Below are 23239 nucleotides of genomic sequence, written 5' to 3' on the forward strand. Positions count from 1 at the left end.
GGGCGTCGTTCAGAAGGCCACAAGCCAGCCGGCTAGTAGCCAAACAACGCGGTGCACAGCAAACAGCAGAAGGGCCCCACGCAGATCGTGGAGATGCAGGGAGGCTGATCTTGGGTGCTGGAGCTGCGCAGGGTTGGGGCTTCTCGGACCCCAAAGCACTCACCAGTGGAAGACTCGGTGGGCTTGTTACAAAGAAGTCGTGCAGTCTTGGCGATCGTCGGTCCCTCGAGGTCTCGTCGCACTCACGGTTCTCAGCTTTGCTGTAGAGGTGAGTAGAGGTCAGAGGTGCCAGGGAAGCCGGGTCTCGTCGAGCTGGGTCGTCGGATTCGTGAAGAAGGACTTGCAGCAGACCGCAGTGTTCTTAGGATGGTGCCCGCTTGATGCAGGGTGACTACTCCTTAGCCACAAGGGAGAATCTTGAGGAAGAAATCTTGAAGTCCTTTCGAAGAAAGTCGTGTCTTGATTCCAAAGATGATCTAATTTGAACAGGGGGCCCGCTCCCATCTTTATACTAAAAAAGGGGGCTGACCCGGTGACTAGGTCCTGCCTATGGGTGGGACTAGGAGGGGGGTGGTTACACCCCTCTGCCATGCCGGACTTTCCCCAGGCCAGGGGCTGGTGTGCCCCTGGAACTGGTTCTGACCGGCCTATGCGAAGTGAGCACCGGGGTGCCACTCAGCAGTCACCTTCCTGAAAAGCCCTGCCTACCCAGGATACACAAAACCATGTCTGGGACGGTGCTAGCACCGCCCCTGACAGGAAACCCTTTGTCCAGGCTCCCCTCGCTGGAAGGACTCCCAGCTGCAGGGGTTCAGACTCGTGTCTGTGGTGGCAGCATCCATTTTGTGGAGCTGAGGCTTCAGTTAACTTTAACCGGGGTTCACAGTTACATACATGTCGTGTCCCTCTAGAAGGGTGGAATGCTAACCCCGTCGCCAGAATGGGCGAGGGGTTAGTATTCCAATTCGTATGACACCTTACTCGACATGTTTTGATAAAGCAATACCAAAGTTAGCATTTAACCGCGAGGATTATAATGCACTTAAGAGTATATGGTATGCGATATCATGGAACAGCTATTAGGACTTGGTTCCGCAAGCTGCAGACAGGCTCAGCTCATGCCAGAGCACCATCTCACACGTTTCCAAGCACTCTGCCTTCAGGATTGTCAAGGCCTGCCATAGGAGTGACTGATAGGAATCTGTGTGTCCATTTTAGGGTTAGGTATAGGTATACTTCACCTACACCTACAGCAAAGGGTGATTACACGACTTTGCCCCAGCTGTCATGCAGCCAGTTGTGTCAAATTTAGGAGGCCAGCCAGGGGTGGCATAATACATGCTGCAGCCCCTGGCAGCCCTGGGTACACCTATGCCCTGAGTTACAGGGTCTGATAAGGTGGCCCAGTACCAATTGGAAATGCACCTAGGGTACATGGAATCCATTTTAAAGAGAGAGCAGTAGGCCTGGGGTCCTGATTGGCAGGGTCCCAGGTCGACTATGTCCAAAACCAGCTAAAACACAGGGCAAAAAGTTGGGGGCAACCATAGTCAGGAGGTACCTTCCTACAGTAGGCACCCTAAAAGCCAAGTAGCCCATCGGGTACCATCTGCCAGTACCTGTAATACCCCTAAATTTTATATTTAGGGGCACCCCTGAACCTTGATCCTCAGATTCATCCAACCTACGAAGAAGATGCTGTACAGCAAAGACTGAAGAGGACGACTGACTTGGCCCCAGCCCTACCAGCCTGTCTCCAGCTTAAAGAACTTGCAAAGACTACACTTGTCCTGTGGCCAGTGACTTCCAGAAACCCCAGAAAGACTGCCCACTCTTCAACAAAGACCACATCTCCAGAGGACAGCAGCCCTGTCCAGAGTAATCCAACTACAAGGACTCCAGATCCAGCTGGAACAGCAATTCTTGCCCACTAAGCACCTGATGCCAGAGTCTGAGTGGCTCACCTGTCCAGTGAAGTCGCCCCAGCGATCCTGACCTATTTTCCACTTGTTGCTGACCTCTCCTGGACTCCACAAAGACACCTGCAGCCTCTTCACGAAGGGTTTCCCTGACTGCGACCGGCTCCGGTAAAGAAAATCCGACACCTAAAGGCACCCCTACATCCTCAGCTCCCGACTTTAGGGAGGCGAGCTGACGGTGCCCAGGCCTTCTCCGACATCTCAACTTACCTGCCCAGCTGGTGTTCACCTTCGTCCAGCCTCCTGGTCCAAGCCTGCAGCCTCTCTGTGAGACTGAAATCCCCCTGTACTAGGGGCGACCGACGATGTGCACCCTGCCGTCCCTGTGCCGCTGGTGGTGTATGACTGGTGTTAGTTTGTGGCCTCCCCACATGGTGGATTGTTAAATGCATATAAGCTTATTATGCAAAGGCTAAACATGTACACCCCATATCTCCATGGGCACACTCTATATGTAGCAAGCATTGGCAGAGCCAATCGGTCTTGCTTGTGGGTAAGCTATTGGCTTTACCAATCGTGTGGGGGTGGATAGCAGGACTGGTAAAAAAGCATTATGAAGTAGCCAGCGCTGGCACCTTCATAGTGCTTTTTTCCCATTTTCTGTTTGGGGGGGGGGGTGGGGGGATAGAAGAAGCAGGGATGAGGGATGGAAGGGGTAGAGGAACCACGAATGGGAGGGGAAGAAGAAACCATGGGCGGGGGTAGATGGGGAGAGAGGACAAGGGTGGAAGAGGAGAAAAGAAGCTGGGGTGGGAGGGAGAAGAAAAACAGGGGTGATGTGCTTTCCGTGTAACGCGTGGAAGCATCCATTGTTGCAAATTATGTTTAATGATCGCTATCATTCTCAGGTGTGTTCCCAAATTAAATATAAGTTCAAAGTGTTTTTACGAATAAGAGGGTATTTCCATTTGTGGCCTAAACGATAAAGATCGACGGTAAAGGAAAGTTAGATGTTTAGTTCCAAAAGAGACTGAATACTCCTAGAAACCATGAATGGGGTTTAGAAAGTTTCAGGCTACAAGGGAGTTAAAATGTTTCATTAAGTAATATGAACGTAGTGAAAAGTTATGATGGCACTACACTTCCATTTGAAAAAGGATCTTTGACAGTGTCTGCAGAGAACAGATAAATATCCGAAACACTTAGGTAACTGTGCTGTAAAGCCAAATAACTGTCAATGTCTGGAGTACCTTTGTAGGTGACGTGGCAAAAATTAAATAACATGGTTTTCTTACTGCAAGAGCCTTGTACAAAACTCAAAAACACACAGAGGGCCTGTGAAGTATCTATGATCTGAAATAATTCTATTCCCCAGAGTAATGGTCGTCACTGCATTTCAGCTGGGTCTACAAGCTCACAGAGCTGGCCAGTCACCATATTGCTAGTGCAAGGCATGGATTTATCCTTTCAACAGCAAGAGGCTCGTGTTGCCGACTGGCATTCTTTGAGACACAGTAACACAGGATGCTTGACTGCTGCGGGTGCTCAACTTTCCTACTAGGAGCTCAAAGTACAGTGCATCATCCCTTGCTCGAGCCTCACCTGTAGCGGTCAGCATGCTCTTGTTAACCACAAGGATCAGGAAAGAGCTAATGTCAGAGACAGCGGCTGCAAAGAGCTTCAGGAATATGGTTACCATTTTGTCCGCCATTCCCAAACCCTCTTCCCTGTATGCTGAGAATTCGGTGGCGCCATTGCCTTTAACCAGCTCATGCTGATGTCTGCAAACTTCCTCCATGGCCTGAGGAGTGGCCTCAGTCGGGAATGCAACATGATTGCTCTTAGTGGAGGCAGGGGGGTGCCGCACAACTCCAACTCTGCCGGCAGCAGTCCATCTCGATCTTTGTTCACTGTTCAGTACATCGGCCATGTCTGAAAAGAACCCTTTTCAGTGGGCACTTCCCAGTTGGACTCTTTGAGACGTTATACATCATACCAAGCCAAAGGTACATTTACCAGTTATTTCAAATTTGTAATCTTTCGGAAGCATGCACAGATAGTTTTACTTTGCAAAGTGGTACCAATATAAAATAATATATCATGCCTTAGTATAGGCATAATTCGGCACTTCAGAAATTAATGATGATAGCGTTTACATGTGTGGGCCACTTTTAAAAGATGCATTTCTTCCTTGGATTTAAAAATACCTGGTGTTGTAGTTTATACAAGCTTTTGCCTTTTAATAACCAGTGCAATAATAAAGAACGTCAGCAATTTAAATATGTTTATCTTACATCTGTAAACAAGCCAAGGGAGAGGATGTGACTTAACGGACAAAGCTCAACATCTTGTGACTCTCGGCAAATCACTTAAACTTTCCTTGCCTACACACAATTAAAGTGTCCTTGTGTGAAACACTCCAAACCGTCTGGTCGAGTTTGCACATTATAACAAGCATTTGCAATGCAATAGGTCTTGCAGTTGTTAGAGTTTGAGCCATTGCCAATGCCTTTTATTTATGTGTTGGTTTTTAAAACGTAAATAAAAGACATTGTCATTTACAATGCCAATAGGTTAAACTCTTCCAAATGCGAGACCTATTGCAATGCAAATGCTGGTTTATTATTATCCATGATACATAATATATATACTGTCGGCCTGTGCAAGGGACTGTTGTTTTGGTTTAGCTATAAATGTTATTTTTTAAAATAAACAAGTACCCGTTGCTTACACAAGGACACGTTAATTTTTTGTAGGCTTGGGGAGATTAAGTGATTTGCCCAGAATCACAGGATGGTGAGCGAACGTCACACTCGAACTTTGGTTTCCCCCAACTCCAAAGTCAGCAACTCTTGCCCTTATGCCACACCCTCCATTAACCCCTTCGCTGCGGCGGCAATTCCGCCGCAGCGCTAGGAGGGAGGGGGGGCCGAGCGGCGCTCACAAGCTTGTGACGGAACCGCTCCGTCACGAGCCTCGGTTGAGCTGTGCTCATGACGGAGTGGTTCTGTCATGGCCCCGCCCGCTTAATAGAACGCGCCGCGCAGGAGCGAAATCAGCGCCGCGAATGCGCGCCGAGCGGGCCATGACGGAACAGCTCCGTCATGAGCACAGCTCAACCGAGGCTCGTGAGGGAGCGGTTCCGTCACGAGCATGGAAGCGGTTAATAATGTTGGCCCTATATTTGCTTCAGGCCGAGTTATTAGTACGAGTGTATCTAAATGCGCGCCAATGTTACAGCGAGTCAGCTTGCTGAAATGAAACATACACGTGACCTATGTATCTCCTTTCAAGAATTCATTACAAAACCACAGCTTGCATGTGTGAGAAAGTGCCATCTTTCTTGCATTGGTATGCCCCCACTTTTTTCTGAATTGCTGATGTGCTTTGACTGAGTGTGCCCTAGACTCCTGCTAACCAGGTACCCAGGGCCTGTATTCCTTCCGTAAAACAGTGTTGAACCTAAAACCCAATAGGCATCTCTGGCCACCTGTCAGCCCCTAGTAAATGGTACCCTAGGTATCCAGGGCATGGTGACCAGAGAAGACCCCTAAGGGCTGCAGCACTTATTGTGCCACCTTGGGGGCCCTGTACCCTGACACCCACATACTGCCTTTGCAGGCTGAGTGTCTAAGTACAGAACTAAACGAAAGAGTCGCATGGCACACATCCCTGTGTGCCATGCCCACAGGACCCACTGCCCTGGCATACCTCAGTCACCCCTCTAGCTGGGAGCCGAATACCAGTAGTGTGGGCACAGGTTCAGGAGCACTGTGCCCCTACAGTACCCAGGGCCATTCCTGGGCACTGTAAGTGCAGTGCTGCCCTTAAGAGTATATGGTGCTGGGAGGTCGCCATTACGTACTCCACAGCACCATGATGGCCTCACTAAAGACTGAGAAGTTTGGTGTCAAACTTCTCAGCACATTAAACCGCACTGATGCCAGTGTGAGATTTAATGTAAAATGCCCCAGAGGGCATCTTGGAGATGCCCCCTGAAACCTAACTTACAATCCACCTCTGGACTGAGAGGCTGCCTAGCTGCCCCACAGCTGGACCCCTGGGTGGAGAGCCTTCCGCTCTCCTGGGCCTGCAACAATGCACATCCTGGGCGTGGTGCTAGGTCTCCTCCCCCAGGATGGGCAGGGGGAAGCTTCAAAGGCCTGCCACCTCTCTGAGCTTCTCCAGACCATTTGCTGTACCCAGCAACTGACCCCCGCTGGTTCTGACCCCCACTCTGGCGGAAAACCCTACATCAGGAAGGGGAGTGTGCAAGCCTGTGCCAACCCCACCCCTCAGGTAGGAGAGGAGAGGTAAAGAACGACCCTGGGCTCCGGCCATCTTGAAGATGGGGAGCCCTGCATATTCACAGCTAGTCTCCTGCCCCCTCCCACAGGAGAGGAGCAGACTAGGGGGTGTACCCACCCCAGCCCTTGCCCTACCTGTAACGCCCCTAAATTCAGTATTTAGGGGCTCCCTGAACCTTCCTTCCTCAGATCCCGATAAGAAAAGAAGAAAGAAGATCAATAGAAAGACCCGCCGTGTAGCTGCTAACAGGACTACACCAACTGACTTGGCCCCAGCCCTACTGGCCTGTCGATCCTGGAAACTGCTCCTGCTTAATCCCGGCGACTCCTGCGGATAGCAACTTTGGGACACCCGGAGGACCTGCCTGCCTTGACCCTCTTAAAGACTGGGACTCCCATAAGCAGAGGCTCTGCTTCAACAACCATACCCTTAGTGCCAGCCAGGAAGCACAAGACCAACCCACTCTGCACCCACTGAGCCCGGCCCGTGCCAGAGTGAACTAAGACCACGAGGACATCCCCCCGGCGACTGGGACCCGAAGTCCAGTGCGCAAAGACCCTCCTCGATGAACCAGACGAAGCCTGCAGCCTCAGAACCAGGACCCCTCCAACCGTGACCAGCTGAGGGTAAGATTTCCGGACGCCCAAAGACACCCCTGCTCCTGGCGCCCTGCCGCCCCAGTGCCTCCCTTTTGGGATACCTACCTATTCTCCAGGATCCCAACTTACCTCTCGGAGTGGTGGTCGAACCTGAAGAATCATCGTCCCCGAGTCTGCAGCCTTTGTTCCCTTTTTAGGTTTTGCCTCGCCAAAAAGATGCGCTCTGCGCATCTTTTTCGGCGCAGGCGAAAACCTGATGAGAACTGTAGTGTGCTTTGGCTCGGCCCTCGTCATTCATTGGCTGGCTCCGTAAATGGAGCCTTGCCATTGGACGAGGGGCCTGTCCGTCAATGCCGGACCAGACACGGGGGCGTTCCCGACATTCTTTGGCTTTTGCCGACGTCACGCGACGCCGGGAACGCCCCCGAGTCTGGTCCGGCATTGCCGGCACTTCTGCGTCTCTCCTCCCCCGTTTCCCGCCCCGTGACTGGCCGGCCGGCCAATCCTAGCGCGGCCGGCCGGAAGTTACCGCCCCCCGCAGCCCGGGGGAAGAAGGAAGACGGCAAGAGTGTACGGAGCTCGCCTGGCCGGGACCCTCAGCAGAGGCTTTGATTGTAAATCCAAAAAAAGACTGGAAAAGAGCCACTTTGGTGCCACTGCCAGGGTTGTAGGTTTTCTGTCCTAGCAGCAGTGTCTTGAAGCAGCCACGGGGAGGCACGCATTCAAAGAGAGACGGGAAGCTGGCTAGGACGTGCCTCTGTCTGGTGGTGCATCCCCTGCCAGTAGCAGTCCGCAGTAGCCCCCCAAAGTACGTCGTTTTTAGTGGGGCGCCCCTTTAGTGCTCTAACCTGCCACCTGCAGTACGGGGAGAACCCTCCTGCGAGTATCCCCGGAACAGTCTCTGAAACGCCGCCTGGCTCGCGCCAGGTGCACTCGGCTGCAGGTTGTCAAGTGACAGGTGACGGGGCTGTAGTCGGAGAGACCTAAAGCACAAAGGGGCGGGGCCACGGAGCTCGCGCTCCGCAGCCACGCAGGCGTCCACACGGGAAGGCAGGGGAGTCGAGGCGGCGAGATAGCTCAGTGGGTTAAGTCTTTGACGGTTACGGGCGAGTGTACACTGCAGCCAGGTAGGGTGTGGAGTTCACGAAGGCAGACCCATTCTTGCATCTTGACGAATACACCAAAGGCAAGGACCTCTGTGGCGCAGCAGGACGAAAGAGCAAGACCTGCAGGAGCGCGTAAGCAGCAGGTTGTGCTCATAGTGCTGCTTACCAGAAGCAAGGCCGGTCGTAACAGAGGCGCAGTATCCACGATGCACATGTCCATATTTGATACTCTCACGCACTGTTGCTTTAAGCCCCGAGTCGTCGGAAGACGTTCTGCTTCGTGGGATAAAACACACGACATCCACCCTGCCCCCGTCTGCAGACGCCAGAAGCGTGCCGGGCTCCGGTCGCAAACACTGATAAGTCACACTGCCTAAGCTCGCTCCTTCTGTCGTTTGAGGTGCACCTGGGGTGATCCCCAGAGCTGGGGTCCCCTGCGGGGAGGATTTTATGTTCAGTGCTGCAGTGAACAGCTCGCGCCCTTCCCCCGTCCCCTCCTCTTTGATAATAGTTAACCCCTTCGGTGGCACAACAGGTAGGTGCAACACTAGATCACTAGAATACTGCAAGGGTGGCGGTAAGTGGTCAGTGGCTTGTAATGGACGTCAGTCCTTCGGCACACAAACCCTCCTCCGGTATTTCAAAGCACGTCTGCGGGAGCACGACCTGACCCCCTGAGCACAGCAGCTGACCCCTGCACAGCAGAGCTAAGCAGGAGGGGCACAAGGCCGAGCATTCGATCTCACTACCTCTGTTCCCACATAAGTCTGCGGGGCGCCACTGGAGCACTGGCCCCTTCAGCCAGCAACTACAACCTGCACAGAAGCTAACCCATGCACTGCGCAGCAGAGCGAGGCAGCAGGTGCTGCGCACAGCCGGGGCACGAGTTTTCACCTCTGTTTCCACACTACACACTAGTCTGCACAGTACTATTAGCGCCCTGGTGCCATTAACACAGCAGCTCACCCCTGTACAGAAGAGCGAGACAGGTGCAACGCTAGACCGAGCACTCGTTTCCCCCACCTGTGCTTCCACACAAGTCCACAGAGCACAACTAGCGCCCATCTGGCGTTAGCGTAGCAGCTAAACCCTGCGCAGCAGCTACCCCCTGCACACTAGAGCGAGGCAGGTGCAACGCAAGAGCGGAGCCCTTGTTTTCACCACCTCTGTTTCTAGGGCACTCGTATCCACACAAACACCCCATCCATTTCTACACACGTGTGCCGTGCACTGCCGTCTCCCTATCCCTATCTGACAGCAGCACAGCATCACTCCACCATCAATAGCTCACCCCACACTCTGGAGGCAGCCGGCTACAAGGCTGATTAGTGCTTTATGGTGGTCGACGCTAGCCCCACACAAACACGCCTCCAATGTGTCCACGGACATACCCCAGCCCTTATGACAGTGCACGTCGCGGATGGGCGGGGAAAACTGCAGCTGGTGCAGAAATAGTTCATCAGAGTCCCAGGAGCTCTGGTGATAAGATGGTCCGTGCTTAATAGTGAGCATTGCTGCAAAAGACGGCATCACGGGACCCTTAGAGTAGCAGTTAACCCCTTCAGTACACAGGGAGGCTTGGGCGGAGAGCCCGTGCTGGTACATCCGTGCTTGGGGTGGGTAAGGTGGGTTTATGGTGATCGGCACTGTTTTCACACCAGCACGCGCATATAATGTATGGCTACCTCGGGACCACACACACAAGTTAACCCCTTCAACACACAGCAAGGCTCTGCTGGAGAGCCCCTGCTGGTGCCTCACTAGTTTACCAGATCCCCAGGGGGCTGGCGACACGGTGGTCAGTGGCTGAGAGAGGCCGGCGATGCCCTCATAAACACGCCCCCAACGTTTCCCCACTAGCAGCTTTTCACTCAGCTCTTCGCAGACGCACAAATAATACATGATGGGAAAATGAACCGGGCAGCTGAGCCCAGGGCGCTGCTCGCCAGACAGCAGCCCGCTGGCTACTCAGGAACAGGTAGGACTTTTTTTTTTTACAAATTAAGCGCTGACTCCACCTCTTGTAGACTCCTGCAGTTTTAACACAGGAATCTAAGGATCTGCACATGTTTTAATAGAGAACACCCATATTTTGCTTCCAATGTTCCAGAGATGCACGTTTTCCTCCTTTGTCGTTTGCTATATCTCCTAAGAATATGTGGTAGTGAGAATTGTACGGTGACATAAGTTCAGTGTGTTCTTTCAAGGCACGTGCGCCTGTAGCGCAACACTACCTGGTGCTTTACTTTTGGGGCTTGAGAGCTGATTGTTGGTAAACTTGGATGAGTGGGCGGATGGATGAGTGGGCGGATGGATGAGTGGGTGGAAGGATGAGCGGATGGATGAGTGGGTAGATGGATGGATGAGTAGGTGAAAGGATGAGTGGATGGATGAGTAGGTGGAAGGATGAGCGGGCGGATGGGTGGGTGGAAGGATGAGCATATGGATGAGTGAGAGGATGGATGAGCGGGTGGAAGGATGAGCAGATTGATGAGTGGGCGGATGGATGTGTGAGCGGATGGACGAATAGGTGGAAGGATGAGTGGATGGATGAGTAAGTGGGCAGCTGGAGGGAGGAACGAGGGAGCGGATGTATGATGAGGTCGGCGGGCGCCTGCTTTGATAGATGAGTGGGTACCAGAATGGACAAGTGGGCAGCTGGGTGGGTGAATGAAGAGATTGGCAAGTGCATGCGTAGATAGATGAGCGGATGGATCAGTGGCTGGGTGTTCAGATGGGTTAGATGATTGGTTGAAGTTGCTATTGTAAATGACAATGCCATTTATTTATGTTAAAAAAAAAACCAAATAAAAATAATGTCAAGAGCAATGCCAATAGCTCTAACTTTAACAAAGGCAAAACCATTGCATTGTAAATGCTTGTTACCTTTCCTATTGAATAACATTGAGCGGCCGACGGCTCAAAAGCACCCTGCATCCAACTGCCCGAGGACCTCTGGCCGAGCACACTGTGTCCTAACCTACTTCCCCATTTGCCCTGAGCAAGTGACCAGGAGCCCAGCTCCCACAGCCGTGTGGCCTGCTAGCCAGCAGCCACCAACTGAAGGTCCCCTGCCTCTCATTGGATAACATTGGGCCTAACTACCTCTGCACCTGGCTGCCCCAATGCCGCTGAGGGTGTACCAACTGTACCTACCTGACCCTGGGCGACCTCTGAGTCTACGCCCAGAACGTTAACTTCACTGGTCGAGTCCTCACCTGGAAACTGATAACTCACTTTCCTGCCATAGGATAACCTTGGCTGGTTTGACTCGAAAAATCTTCCAAGTGTGACGTTTTGAAACTCTGAAATATTCCTATAAAAACAGCCGAATACCGAATTCCGAAGTACTCACCTGTGATCAGGAGAGAAGCCAGTACTGTACCTTGTAGCCCAGTACTGAACCGCATAAGTAATCCTAACCGGGTTTGCTAGTAACCTGAATTTTCTCTATAGGAATCCATTGTCTGCCTTTCTATGAAATTTCTTCGAAGTGTCTACTTTTGAAAACTTGAAATCTTCCTTAAAAATCGTACTACTGAAACATAATTACTTACCTGTCTCAAGTAGAGATCCTAGTTCTGGACCTAGGAGCCCAGTACTGGGTTACAAAAGTAACGAGAACGTACTTTACCTGTAACCTGAATTTTCTCCCATTGGATAACATTGCTAGATTTTCACTGAAAAGTTTCAAAGTGTGAACTTTTGAAATACCTTTATATTCCTTAAAAAGCATTGCAATAACCAAAACGTTTTTACTAAACTGTTTTCAGCTTACACCCCAAGACTGAATCTAGGATCCAGTCCTGGAATTACAAAAGTAATTTACAAAGTAATTAACTGCATTTTTGTAGAAAAACCCATTGAGCTAAACACTAATGTGTGTTTAGAATTGTGTTGCCTACTGCAACCCCTGTACCTATTGTGTTTACCCAATTATTACCTTTCTGCAAAGTAGTTACTTGAGATCACCCATAATTGAGAAAAGTATATTTTGATACCTGTTGGTTCTAAAAATAAAACAACTATATCTTTTGATATAAAAACCATTGGCCTGGAGTTCACTCCTTGAGTGTGTGAAACCTTTTCCTGACTGAGTGTGTACAACATGTGCTTTACACTGTCCTCTGGTACTGCCTTACTGCTCGACCATGCTACCACTTTTAAGGGTAAGGTCGGCCCTGACTTTAACCTCTGTTATACCTCTGGGGTTTGTGGTCTCTATACACACTGTACCTTACTTTGGTCCAGTATATATAGAGACTCTTTCTCACTGAATGCTCTTATTTCTCTCCTGTGTGTTATACCCCAATCCTACTAAAAGGTGGGTACATTAAATGTGAACCACTGAGCTCTGTTGTTCTCACAAGGAATTGTCTTACTCCGAGAGAGTCGCAGAGTCATTTTATTCCAATTGCAAGTAACTGCTACCGCGATTTTTTAAGTATCACACAGTTTGATCAAGAGAGGTAGCCGGGGTCACAGTTCGCTTGTTTTGGAACCACAATTGGCAATTAATAAACCAACTATACATCCAGTACCAGTACATTAGGTTTGGAGATAGTTATGCATCTGTCGGTATATTAGAGATTCTTATTACACACACGCAAACGTATGTACGTGCATACCCTTTTATTTCCTCAGGCGAAGAATTGCAAACATAATCAATATACAATTTTATCCAGTTCGACAGGAAACAGCCTGACTACATTTAAAGCAACAGGTGCGTCATTATCATCCTCCTCAAATGCTACTTACTCGCTTGTATCAACCCCAGGAGGATAAAAGTCCGAGACAACGCGCGCGGCCTGATTCCACACATATTTCCAAGCCGTGCTCATTACCCGGCCTGATGTGCAATCAGATGGTCAGAAAACCTCTGAGGCTATAGCCCATCTGCGAAATGGTAAGTATGGAGACCACCTCTGACCCCCACCGACCCCCTCACCCCTGTCATATAACCCTCCTGAAGTCTGACAGAGCAAAGTATTCCTAGGTCGAGGAGCCCCTGAACCTGTTTTGTGACCCTCCCCCACAACCCCTGTCTTAGTTGATACATTCATCTCACTTTAACTTATTATAAACACTTGCAATTTACACGAAGCAGGTCCGTTGTAAGTCTTAACGAAACATAAAAAACACTATCAAAATAGTATCAGCGCTCTCAGTACGGGTGTGCGTATAATTTTTATTGCTTTAAAAGTAATATATTTTATTTATTGCCTACTGACGAGATCATACAAAAACAAGCTCTAACCTGGTTCCCAAGCTATAAAGGTGGCAGCTCTGACCGTTATGCCACATCCTCTCTTTGTCACTTTAAGGGGGTTCACTGGACCCATTTCTGCCTTACAGGAGGTGGAGGCAGTGTGTTTTCTATAGCAAGGCCCTACAGTCAGAAAGCAGCGATTTACACAGAACCAATTCCCAGTAGCCAGCACTGAATAGAAAATGTGCAGCTTATTATCGCCCATCTTTTAGTGGATTTATTCAATTATTAATTATTTTATTTATTTATTTATTTAAACCGCTGATTACTTATTGAAAAAGAGTTTAGGAGGGAAAGGCAGGGGAGGTCTTTTGAGATGTTCACTCTGGAAGCAATTAATAAATGTAAACATTGAGTTGAAACACTGTCCTGCGAAATGGCATGTGCCTTTGTTATGAAATTTAAATATATATGTGTATTCGTGTGTGTGTGTGTGTTTTATGTATAGCTTTGTAGCAGGTGCGTTTTAAAGATCACAAGGTGCAGTTTGTAGAAGAGAAATTATATGCAGGACCAGGTTAAACCGTATTACTAAAACTAGGATGTGATGGGGAGGGGGGGCGAGGGGGTCGTGACCTGGGCTCTTTAGAATAAACCAAATCGTACCGCTGGATTACAAAATATTTACTGTTTCAAGCACATGGATATGAAGTGATCTGCCCAGAATCATACGATGTACCCGGCTAAGTGGCAAAGCCACGATTGTACTGCAGCTCTCCAGGTTCCCACCTCGGGCTCAAGACACTAGCCCGCGTCTACCATTTAAAGCAACTCTGCCATTTTACAAACCTTGTGAGATCCGGTAATTGCAGGGAATTCACAAGTTAGCTCCCAATACTAAACACCATTTCCTCTGATGGCCAGGAATGTTTAGATTCTGTCATCGTCAAGTCCTATCCAGCAAGAACAATCCTGTACTACTTTTTTCCAATTCCAGTTCTCTCGCTGCGCTCAAGTGCACCTTTTGTACTATATTTATATTTTATTTATTTATATTTTAGGGGAGGGGATGTGTTCTGTCGGCTAGACTGCCGACTTTGGTACTGGAGACCAGGGTTCGAGCCTCGGGGTCGCGTCCACATCCTGTGATTCTGGGCAAATCACTTAATCTCCCCGTGCCTGAATGTGTAATGTAAATAGGGTGCTTGTGTAAAGCGCTCCAATACCTTTGGGTCGAGTTCGCGCTATATAAATATGCAAAAAAAAATTATAGCGCTTTTGCTTTTTGCGCATGCCTTCTGAAACAAACAGAACTCAAACGTAGACTTAAGAGTCGAGGAGAAGGGTTTTTAGTCAGACTAAAGAAAAGGGCGCAAGGATATTAAGTGATTTTTAGTAGAATGTGAGGTGCAAATCGGTGGAGGGGCATCAGCCCTGTAACCCCCCAGTGTAGTGTCAGCTCAGGCTAACACTGCGTGTAGTACGAGACAAAAAACTATGCAGACTCTAATTATTAAGCAGTAGTGTCAATGTAGACTTACAAGACATTGGAGACAAAGCCTTTCATTAGCAAACAATTAAATAATTGGTTTTCATGGAATCAGTCGTTGGAAAAGGTTTCTTTAATGTTCAAGAGAACCATCCGACACGTGTTTCGTCGTGTAAGGGACAGTCTTCCTGCGACTCCTCAGGGCTAAGAAGAAATGAAGTGTCGTTGGGAGAGTCGCCTCGTTTGTGATAATTCCGACCCAACAGGGCCCTGGACAGTTAATTGACAAGGTGGTGTATCGAAATTCTCTTTGCAAGTTGCATCCGTGGTTCGGGAAATAATAAGTTGAATCGATCGCGTGGGACACTCAAAGACGCGCTGAATAAGCGTTTACATAGATTTTCGACATATTTATAAAAGTGTCTCCATGGAGAATTGGGCATTGAAGGTCAATCGATGATCCTTCTGAGGATACTGCCTTGGGTTATAAGACTGGTGCATCTATCCCCAGATCCTCTTTCCGTGTGCCGAGTAAATTGATTACTCGGCAGATGGAAAGAGGAGCTGGGGATAGATGCACCCGTCTTATAACCCAAGGCAGTATCCTCAGAAGGATCATCGATTGTACTCAAATGTAGACTTATTTGTCTCAATGCATAAACGCTTTCTTTGATTTTATGGGCCCGAATTACATGCACTGCCTGGGTGGTACTGATTTTTACTGAGGCGCTATTTTACATAAGTGCCATATTACATATGTGCGCTATATAAAAATACTGCTCAAGGTAACAATAAATAGTAATGGCTAGATAACCAAATGCATAACGAAGAACAAACGTTCTCCGATTGCTTAATTTGCTGGTTGCTTAATTGGCACCGATGCACCAATATTTGAAAAGATAGATGCAAATGTGTATTGTAACTAAGTGCAGATTTCGGTGCAATTGGCAATTAGACACGTTTTGCTCCACTATGTTCGTGAGCTTAACCTCTACCTGGCGTATCTGCTGCGAGCTCAGGTGGGACCCGGCGAAGCCTTCTACAGTAACGCCCTGTTCAGCGCCAGCGAGCTGATGAGGGCGTCCGGGGGCAAGAGGAGGACATGCGGAGAGACTTACATCGGTCAGATTGAGCCCAAACAGCAAAGCCATGAGAGGAGGGATGCATGCACCTGGACATCTTGCCATGCATAGGCAAGAGGGACAGCGTCCGCCACAACGGACCCACGGGGCGGGAGAGCCAGAGCCACAATAACCCATTACAGCAACAGGACACAAGCGGCTATCCTTACAAATCGGCACCGAGCAGGGAATCTCGTCACCACACTTCACAGCAGGCTGCCCACACAGAGCACATACAAGAAGAAAACAATGAACAAGGATCGAATTATACTGAGCAGCACCCCGACCCAATCGACTATGCCATTAAAGAAGAACTGAGAAAAGTTGCTCAGCAGCGTTCAGAGAAGCAAGCACTGCCTTCCACTAAGGTATCACACTGCTATGCTACAGAGGACCCTCCCACTGAACGTGCAAGAAGGCAATAGCTATCAGAAAACAAATCTCTGCACCACGCCCCACACGACCTTCCTCCCGCCGAGCATCTTCGAGGAGGAGCGCAACCTCGTAGAGAGCATGGCCAGCAATACACTATACTGAGGAGGCACAGCTAGTTAACCAGGAAAAGCATGAGCCTATTAAACAAGCGCTCGGCATGACATAGAGTTTTCTCTTTGTCTGCCGGCCAACTTGGACAGACTTGGACCGACTTCCGGCTGGCCTAAAAAGGTTTATTATCTTCTTTATGGGGCCATCTGTTTGGACCCATAAAGATAACAAACCTTTTACGCCAGCAGGAAGTCAGGGCAGTCCGTCCAAGTGGGACGACAGAAAGAGAGAAAACTGTACCTCACCACAAGCTCTTTCCCAATGGCTGGCCACCGTTTAGTATAAACGGTGACGCCGGGCAATGGGAAAGGGGGACGGGGCTTAAAGCCCGTTAGTGTAAGCTACTCAAGATCATAAAATCTTGCGAGCGATACTGCGCATGTGCGCAGTCCATGCCACGAGACCTAAAAACTACAACTAAAGCAAATGTCACAGGCTTTCATGAAGCACGACTGCACAAAGGCATCTTGCTTCTTAACTCATTTATTGTGCTGTTTCCGGGAGCCAACATAGAAGGAACAAGCAAACACAGGCAAAGGGAGGGTGGCAGGGAGCAAACGACAGAGCTAACTACAGAAGATGCACTCTATAGAGTGACTCAACAAAAAGAAAAAAGTAGCTCTCAAAAGCGGGAGTGGTGTAAGGATACAAGTGCTTGGGCCATGTTCTAGGGGAGGGTCACTTGCAAGAAGTGCAGACCACAGAGCTAACTTGACAGGAAGCAAGCAGCCGTGCGAGGGTTTGAAGTCCATTGGTGAGAAATGGGCGGGCCGTAAACCCAGTAATAGTTATCCAGATGTCTCAGAGAGACCGTGCATGCGGTGTCTAGTTGAGACCTAAAAAGGGAGCCACTACCACTTTGTTGGGTAACATTTCTTAGCAGATATTTGTAAAACTGCTACTTGGTCAGTGCCACACAATTTCGCACAACATTACTGTTTGAACATAGTAGCTTGTCAGCAAGCTGTGGTTGGCCAAATGATATTAAAACTTTGTTTCGAACATCTGTATCATCTGCCCATTGGCCACCACAAGGAGGAAATTGCTTTACAATCTGTATTACAGCCACACATTCTATGAACGGAAAATTTTACTTGCCCTCTAAGCATATGTTCGTAGTTTGTTGTGCTGTAGATTAACATGCACAGGCAAGCCTCCCCGGAAGCAGGCATTGATTGCACATTTCTTCTACTAAACACACATTTATTATCAACCAACAACGCCAAGCGCACATACCTACTATTCTTAGTGCTCCACTTCACCTTTCACTTGCTGATTGGAGCAGTCTAAGGGTGGACTCTGTGTTCATGTGCATTCTGGATTAAGAGAGAAGTAATCTTGTATCTAGTTGATGACTCAAAGCTTCTTCGAAGAAAAACAACTTGCAATGTCAGATCCTAACACTAGAGGGCAGAAGTATGCATACCATGTGAATCTACAGCACTACACAATACAAACAGATGCTTACTAGGTAAGCAACATTTTCCTTCCTCCTAGTGGAAATTTTTAAGATCTCATTGCTAGAACTACTCTTTTAGTGTTAACAGTGACAGTTGTAGGCTCCTTGGTGAGCCATGTCTCTTGTGGTTTAATATAGTTTTCTCTTTCTAATATGTGTTATTTGGGGTAGCTTTATTATTTGTTAATATCCCTGCAGTAGCTCCAAGCACCATTGGCTACAATTTTGTAAACAAAGAGCAAAAGATAGCCATAACTTGCAGAACAATAGCCCATCGGTTTCTAATTACTTGCTGTGTATAATTGCGGTCCATGTTTTATGTGGGTTTGGCTCTGATATGGGTGCATTGTTCGTGACCAGGATTTTAAGGTGCCTTGATTGTGATATATTCCGAAATTCTCTGTGTAGTGATGCAACTTGCTCTTGTTTTCAGGCTGCCTTGAATTCCGCAGGAGCGCTTTCTGCACTGTCCCCCAGTAGAGTGCTCCCACAGTTGATCAACACCATAACAGCGTCAATGGGGAACACTGCTCTGCGCCATGTAACTCGGGAAGAGTACGCCATAATGCAGACTCCTGAAGGGGAGTTATATGACAAATCCATTCTTCAAAGGTGAGCGCTATCCAGTGAAGCTTTATGCACTTACGTCTTCACTGGTGCCTCTCCATGCTTGCCTTTCTAAGCACACTCTTTTCTGTTGTTTTTTTTTCCTTTACTTTTCTTGTTTGTAATCTCCACCATTTATCCCCTTGTGAACACACGGTTTGGTCACTTCAGTACCCTGGTTTGCATGCCTGTTAAATAATAAACATCTGTTGTGCAGCAGCAAGATACCCTTGGGGGAAAGTACTCTTTACAAATACACGTTATGTTGAATACCAGAGCTCCGCTCTCCCACAGTTAATGTTTTTGCCTCTTCACTCTCACTAGTGCTCAACAGGACAATATGAAGAAAGCTAACATGAAGAGGGAAAACAAGGCATACTCATTCAAGGAGCAGATCATTGAACTTGAATTGAAAGAGGTGAGGATGCTATAAGCACCATTTTTAGGTGAGCACTTTTGTTACAGATCTTCATTCAGTTTCTCAAGCTATTTATGCAAATTAAATGAGATTTACAGGCATTTGCAGTCACTTTTCAGTAATGCTTATCAATCTCTTTTCTCTAAAAAGTCTTTCCTTTTCCTCTAAATTATTGATAAAGAAGGGGCTGCATCTGTGTCTGAGAACAGGGGTCTAGCATTATTTTGAAATACTGCCCCACAGCCTCACATTAGGGCAAAACAACACATCGTTTTTTTTTCTCCAAGTTCAATTTTGTGGTGAAAATTCTTTATTTTGCCCCACAGGAAATTATGAAGAAGAAGGGGATTAAAGAGGAGGTGCAGCTGACAATTAAACAGAAGGAGCTGCTTCAAGCACAGTTGGAAAGGGAGGCCCAAATCAGGAAACGGTTGGTTGAGGTGAGTTTCTGCCATCCTGTGTCTGTAATGGTGTTGCTCCCTTTCCATCTCTTTGTAAGGTTGTGGGGTTGCTGTAGTACATTCGCACCCTTTAGGATTAATCTTTGCACAGTTTGAATGTGATTATCATCCATATAAAGGGGTTTGGGTGTTGTGCATAATGTAGTTTTGGGACCCAGATTGTCCGGCTTTATCTGATAACACATTAATGTCTCTTTGGAATTTGAGTTCCATTATTAACTTATTTATCTCCTTAAGCTGGACACTGAACTGGCAGCGACTCTTGGTCTTCTGGATGCTATCATAAAGAAAAAACCATCAGAACTCTTGCAGTATGTTCCTGTTTTGGTCAGCTCCTTCTTGCCACTTTTCAAGTCGCCGCTGGCTGCTCCCAGGGTGAAGACTCCTTTCTTGTCTTTGGCAGACACGGTCATGCCTGCACGGCTGCATACGCTAGGTTAGTCTTTGCATCTTGTGTTCCTTTCAGGTTGTACTTCAGTGATACAGAGAGTGTAGCTGGAGCAGACACCCTAAATCAGACACTTCGAGCTTGATAAAGAGCATTTTTCATAAACTAGTTTTAAAAAGATGAACCAATTGGAAACCAGAACACCTTCAACTGCTCCTGAAGTCTTTAATTGCTGTGGTTGAGACAATATTTTGTAATTTATAACAAAGTGGTGTGCAGTTCCTAGTAAAGGAGGGAGGGGAAAGGGAGGTCTTTCTTAGTGGTGCCCTCACACACCCCGTAGGATGTCATGCTTCATCATAGGGCCTGCTCCTCGTCGTGCCGACGCTGCAATTCGCGACGGGCACCTGCGGACGGGGTTCTTTGGCAGAGATCTTTTTATGAAGCCTTAGGGTGAGTGCGGGTGTGTGACCTGGGTAGTGCAGTAAGTTGGTGGGATAAAATAAGTCTAGGGCAATCCAACTATTGTATTTATTCTTATGGTAGCGCTAGCCTAATACAAAAAATTGTAGGCCCCTAAATGGATACAATGTTCCAATAGGGCTAAAGTGGTGTAGTAGGTCGACATGTTTCATGCCTGTTAAGCCCTAACGGGTCTGGTGACACTTCATCAGGACCATAAGTGTAGTTAAATGAACTGTGTAATTAGTGTTCAGTTAATTTTTTACTGATAGCCAGAAGCAGTAGAAGACCCCAGATAGAATCATGCCGGGGTATAGAGTCATGGTAGGACGGAAGCTAGTTGTTCGACCGCCCAGCTAATGCGAGCAATTATTTGCTCTGCCTCCCCTGTCAGTCCTTGACCATTCCAATTTTGGTATTCTGCACCCCGGCATGATTCTAACTGGGGTCTTCTACTGTTTCTGGCTATCAGTAAAAAATGAACTGAACCAGGCCTGCTGTAGTGCACACGAACTACACAGTTAATTTAACTACACTTATGGTCCTGATAAAGTGCCACAAGACCCGTTAGGGGCTTAACAGGCACGAAACATGTCAATCTACCACACCATTTTAGTCCTATAGGAACATTGTATCCATTTAGTGGCCTACTAATCTTTTTGTTTGGCTAGCGCAATCATAAGAATAAATACAATAGTTGGATTGCCCTAGACTTGTTTTATCCAAGCTACTCACTGCACTTCCCAGTCCACACACCCGCACTCACACTATGGCTTCATCAAAAGATCTCTGCCGAAGAGCCCCGTTAACAGGTGCCCGTCGGGCATTGCAGCGCCGGCCCGACAAGGAGCAGGCCCTATGATGAAGCATGGCATCCTCCGGTGTATCTGAGGGCACCACTAAGAAAGACCTCTCTTTCTCGTTGCCCTCCTTTTTTAGGAACTGCACATCCCTTTGTTATACATTATTCCAGTGGAGCTTGTGTGCAGGACCTGCCTAAACATAGCTCCTGGTTCCTCTGGATTACGACCATGTTTTGTAATTCACATATTTCCCTTTATGCAGCCCACAGACCTTTTCTTAGCCTTTAACCTCAGGCATTGGTCAGGCTCCTAAGGGTTTTTGAAGAGAATGTTTCTGACGGTGAAAAAGCCCATTTGGCTCATTTTCAGATTCCCACACCTATTACATGGAGAGGACCTGATTTGGTTGCTTTTGTCACATGCTGGCAGCTTTCTCACCGGACTCATTGATGACAGCATGAGGGATGTACTCTCTGCATCCTTTTACCTGTACACAGTATTTTTATATTGCACATGTGCTTATGACTAGACAATTTGGCTTTATTCTGCCTTCATATCTGTACATTGCTCGCTCTCAAATTGGTTTAACTCCCTGCTACACTTGCCCGTATAATGCATATAATGTGTTAAGACTTCTGCTTATGGTCTCTGTACACTTGATTTTCTCATAGGTAAGAAAGGTGAATCTTTTCTTTGCAACTTGTTTTGTCTCCTGCATTTTATTACTCATGAATTAGGCAGCACATTTGTTTTAACCATGTTCTGTGCTTATTTTTATGTGTGGGTGATGAATGGGATATTGTTGCATCTTACATAGACATAGCTTCTGTGCACTTTGCAATTTGTTCATGGTTTGACAATGGGGGAAACTGATTTCCACATCTGTTTGTTTTCCATTCACACAGTCCATGACTAATTTGTTTGCTCTGCAGGCACCTTGATTGGTAACCTGACGCTGCGCCTGCTCAAACCTGAATGTGAATTAGATGAAGCTTGGTGCCAGGAAGAGCTGTCCGTTGGTGTGAGTCGTGCAGTTAATCTCCTACATTTGAGCACTACCCCAAGCAGGACAGGAAAAGGAGACCATGGTATGTTCTACAACATCAGTTATCTGCCTGTGTCTTGGTGTTGCTTTTAAAAGTTTGAATCTACAGTTCGACAGTATGCTATATCTAGATTTAATACACTTCAATTCCATCCATATTATTCCCCAACATTTGGTTGTTTTTTTTAAACAGTTTTTATTGGCTTTTTTATCAATTTACACAAAACATGCATTATTTGGTTTTCGATACGTATGTGCATATAATAATTTCTTCTGTTTCATAAGTCTGCATAGCATTTAGAATCAACTTTGGTTATTTATAGTACAATAGATCTGTAAGTATGAGATGATTAGATCATTGAAAGTTCCCTCCCCCATGGGTATTCCTAGATTATACATGAACTGGATTCCTCCCCCATCAACCATAGACAGCAAAATAGAGTATTTGTCTTCCCTCCCCTCCCCTTATATCCTAAGACGCATCTATTACAACTTTTAAATTTACAGGTTCCTCCCATCATGGGCTTGCTTCAGGTTCAGATACATCTTGTGGCGGTTCACGCAGGTTTCCCCGATATTCGTTCCATTTCCCCCAGATCTTGGACCATTTTTTGGGGCAGCACCTATGTACATATACAGCTCTTTCTGCCACCATCGCTACATCCATATCATTCCCCCATTGTGTGCTCATGGGTATCAGTCTGGAACCCCACTTCCTAGCAATGTTATGCCTTGCAAGGGCCATACCCAGTGTCTCCCAGGTCTGCAACCCTCGATTTAGATCCGTCGGTGACCAGATATTTAACAAACAGCATCTGGGTTCTGGCCGTAGTTCTACCCCACTTGCTTCAGAAATTTCGGACATAACATTCACCCAATACGTTTGTATTCTGGGACAATCCCACAGTATATGAAAGTATGTTACCGGTAACCCGCACCCCCGCAACCGGTCAGGCTCCGTGATGTGACCTAGCTTATGCAGTAGCGTGCGAGAATAGTATATTCTGTACAATATTTTTAACTGTATGAGTTTTAGCCGAGATGGTATGGAGGCCTCCCTGGCCGATGCTAGAGCGTATAACTAGTCTTCGTCATCTATGTCTCCTAATTCCACCTCCCACTTGCTACAGAGAAATACTGTGGGGTCCGGGAGATTGTTTACCAACTCGCGGTATGTGAGTGAGATCGATTTCTTGTCAAGGTGGTCCGTGAGGAGTCTATCCTCCAGGGGGGAGGGTTCGGCAAGCGTAGTACCCGTTGGGATGGCCCCTTGCAGGGCATGTTTGATTTGGGCGTACCG

At 47.7% G+C, this 23239-nt stretch overlaps 1 protein-coding gene across 2 annotated transcripts in view; it reads left to right on the forward strand.

Moving 5' to 3' along the window:
• The window catches only part of GCN1 (GCN1 activator of EIF2AK4), a 746722-nt gene that overhangs the window by 338162 nt on the left and 385321 nt on the right, over nt 1-23239 (forward strand). For both annotated transcript variants that reach the window (XM_086942874.1, XM_086942875.1), the window contains exons 21-25: nt 18190-18368; nt 18687-18780; nt 19107-19220; nt 19479-19677; nt 21827-21982. In XM_086942874.1, the coding sequence (XP_086799000.1) occupies nt 18190-18368; nt 18687-18780; nt 19107-19220; nt 19479-19677; nt 21827-21982 (742 nt within the window). The remainder of the gene's footprint in view (nt 1-18189; nt 18369-18686; nt 18781-19106; nt 19221-19478; nt 19678-21826; nt 21983-23239) is intronic.

The sequence above is a fragment of the Lissotriton vulgaris genome, chromosome 11, assembly GCF_964263255.1.
Source record: "Lissotriton vulgaris chromosome 11, aLisVul1.2, whole genome shotgun sequence".
Classification (NCBI taxonomy): Eukaryota; Metazoa; Chordata; class Amphibia; order Caudata; family Salamandridae; genus Lissotriton; species Lissotriton vulgaris.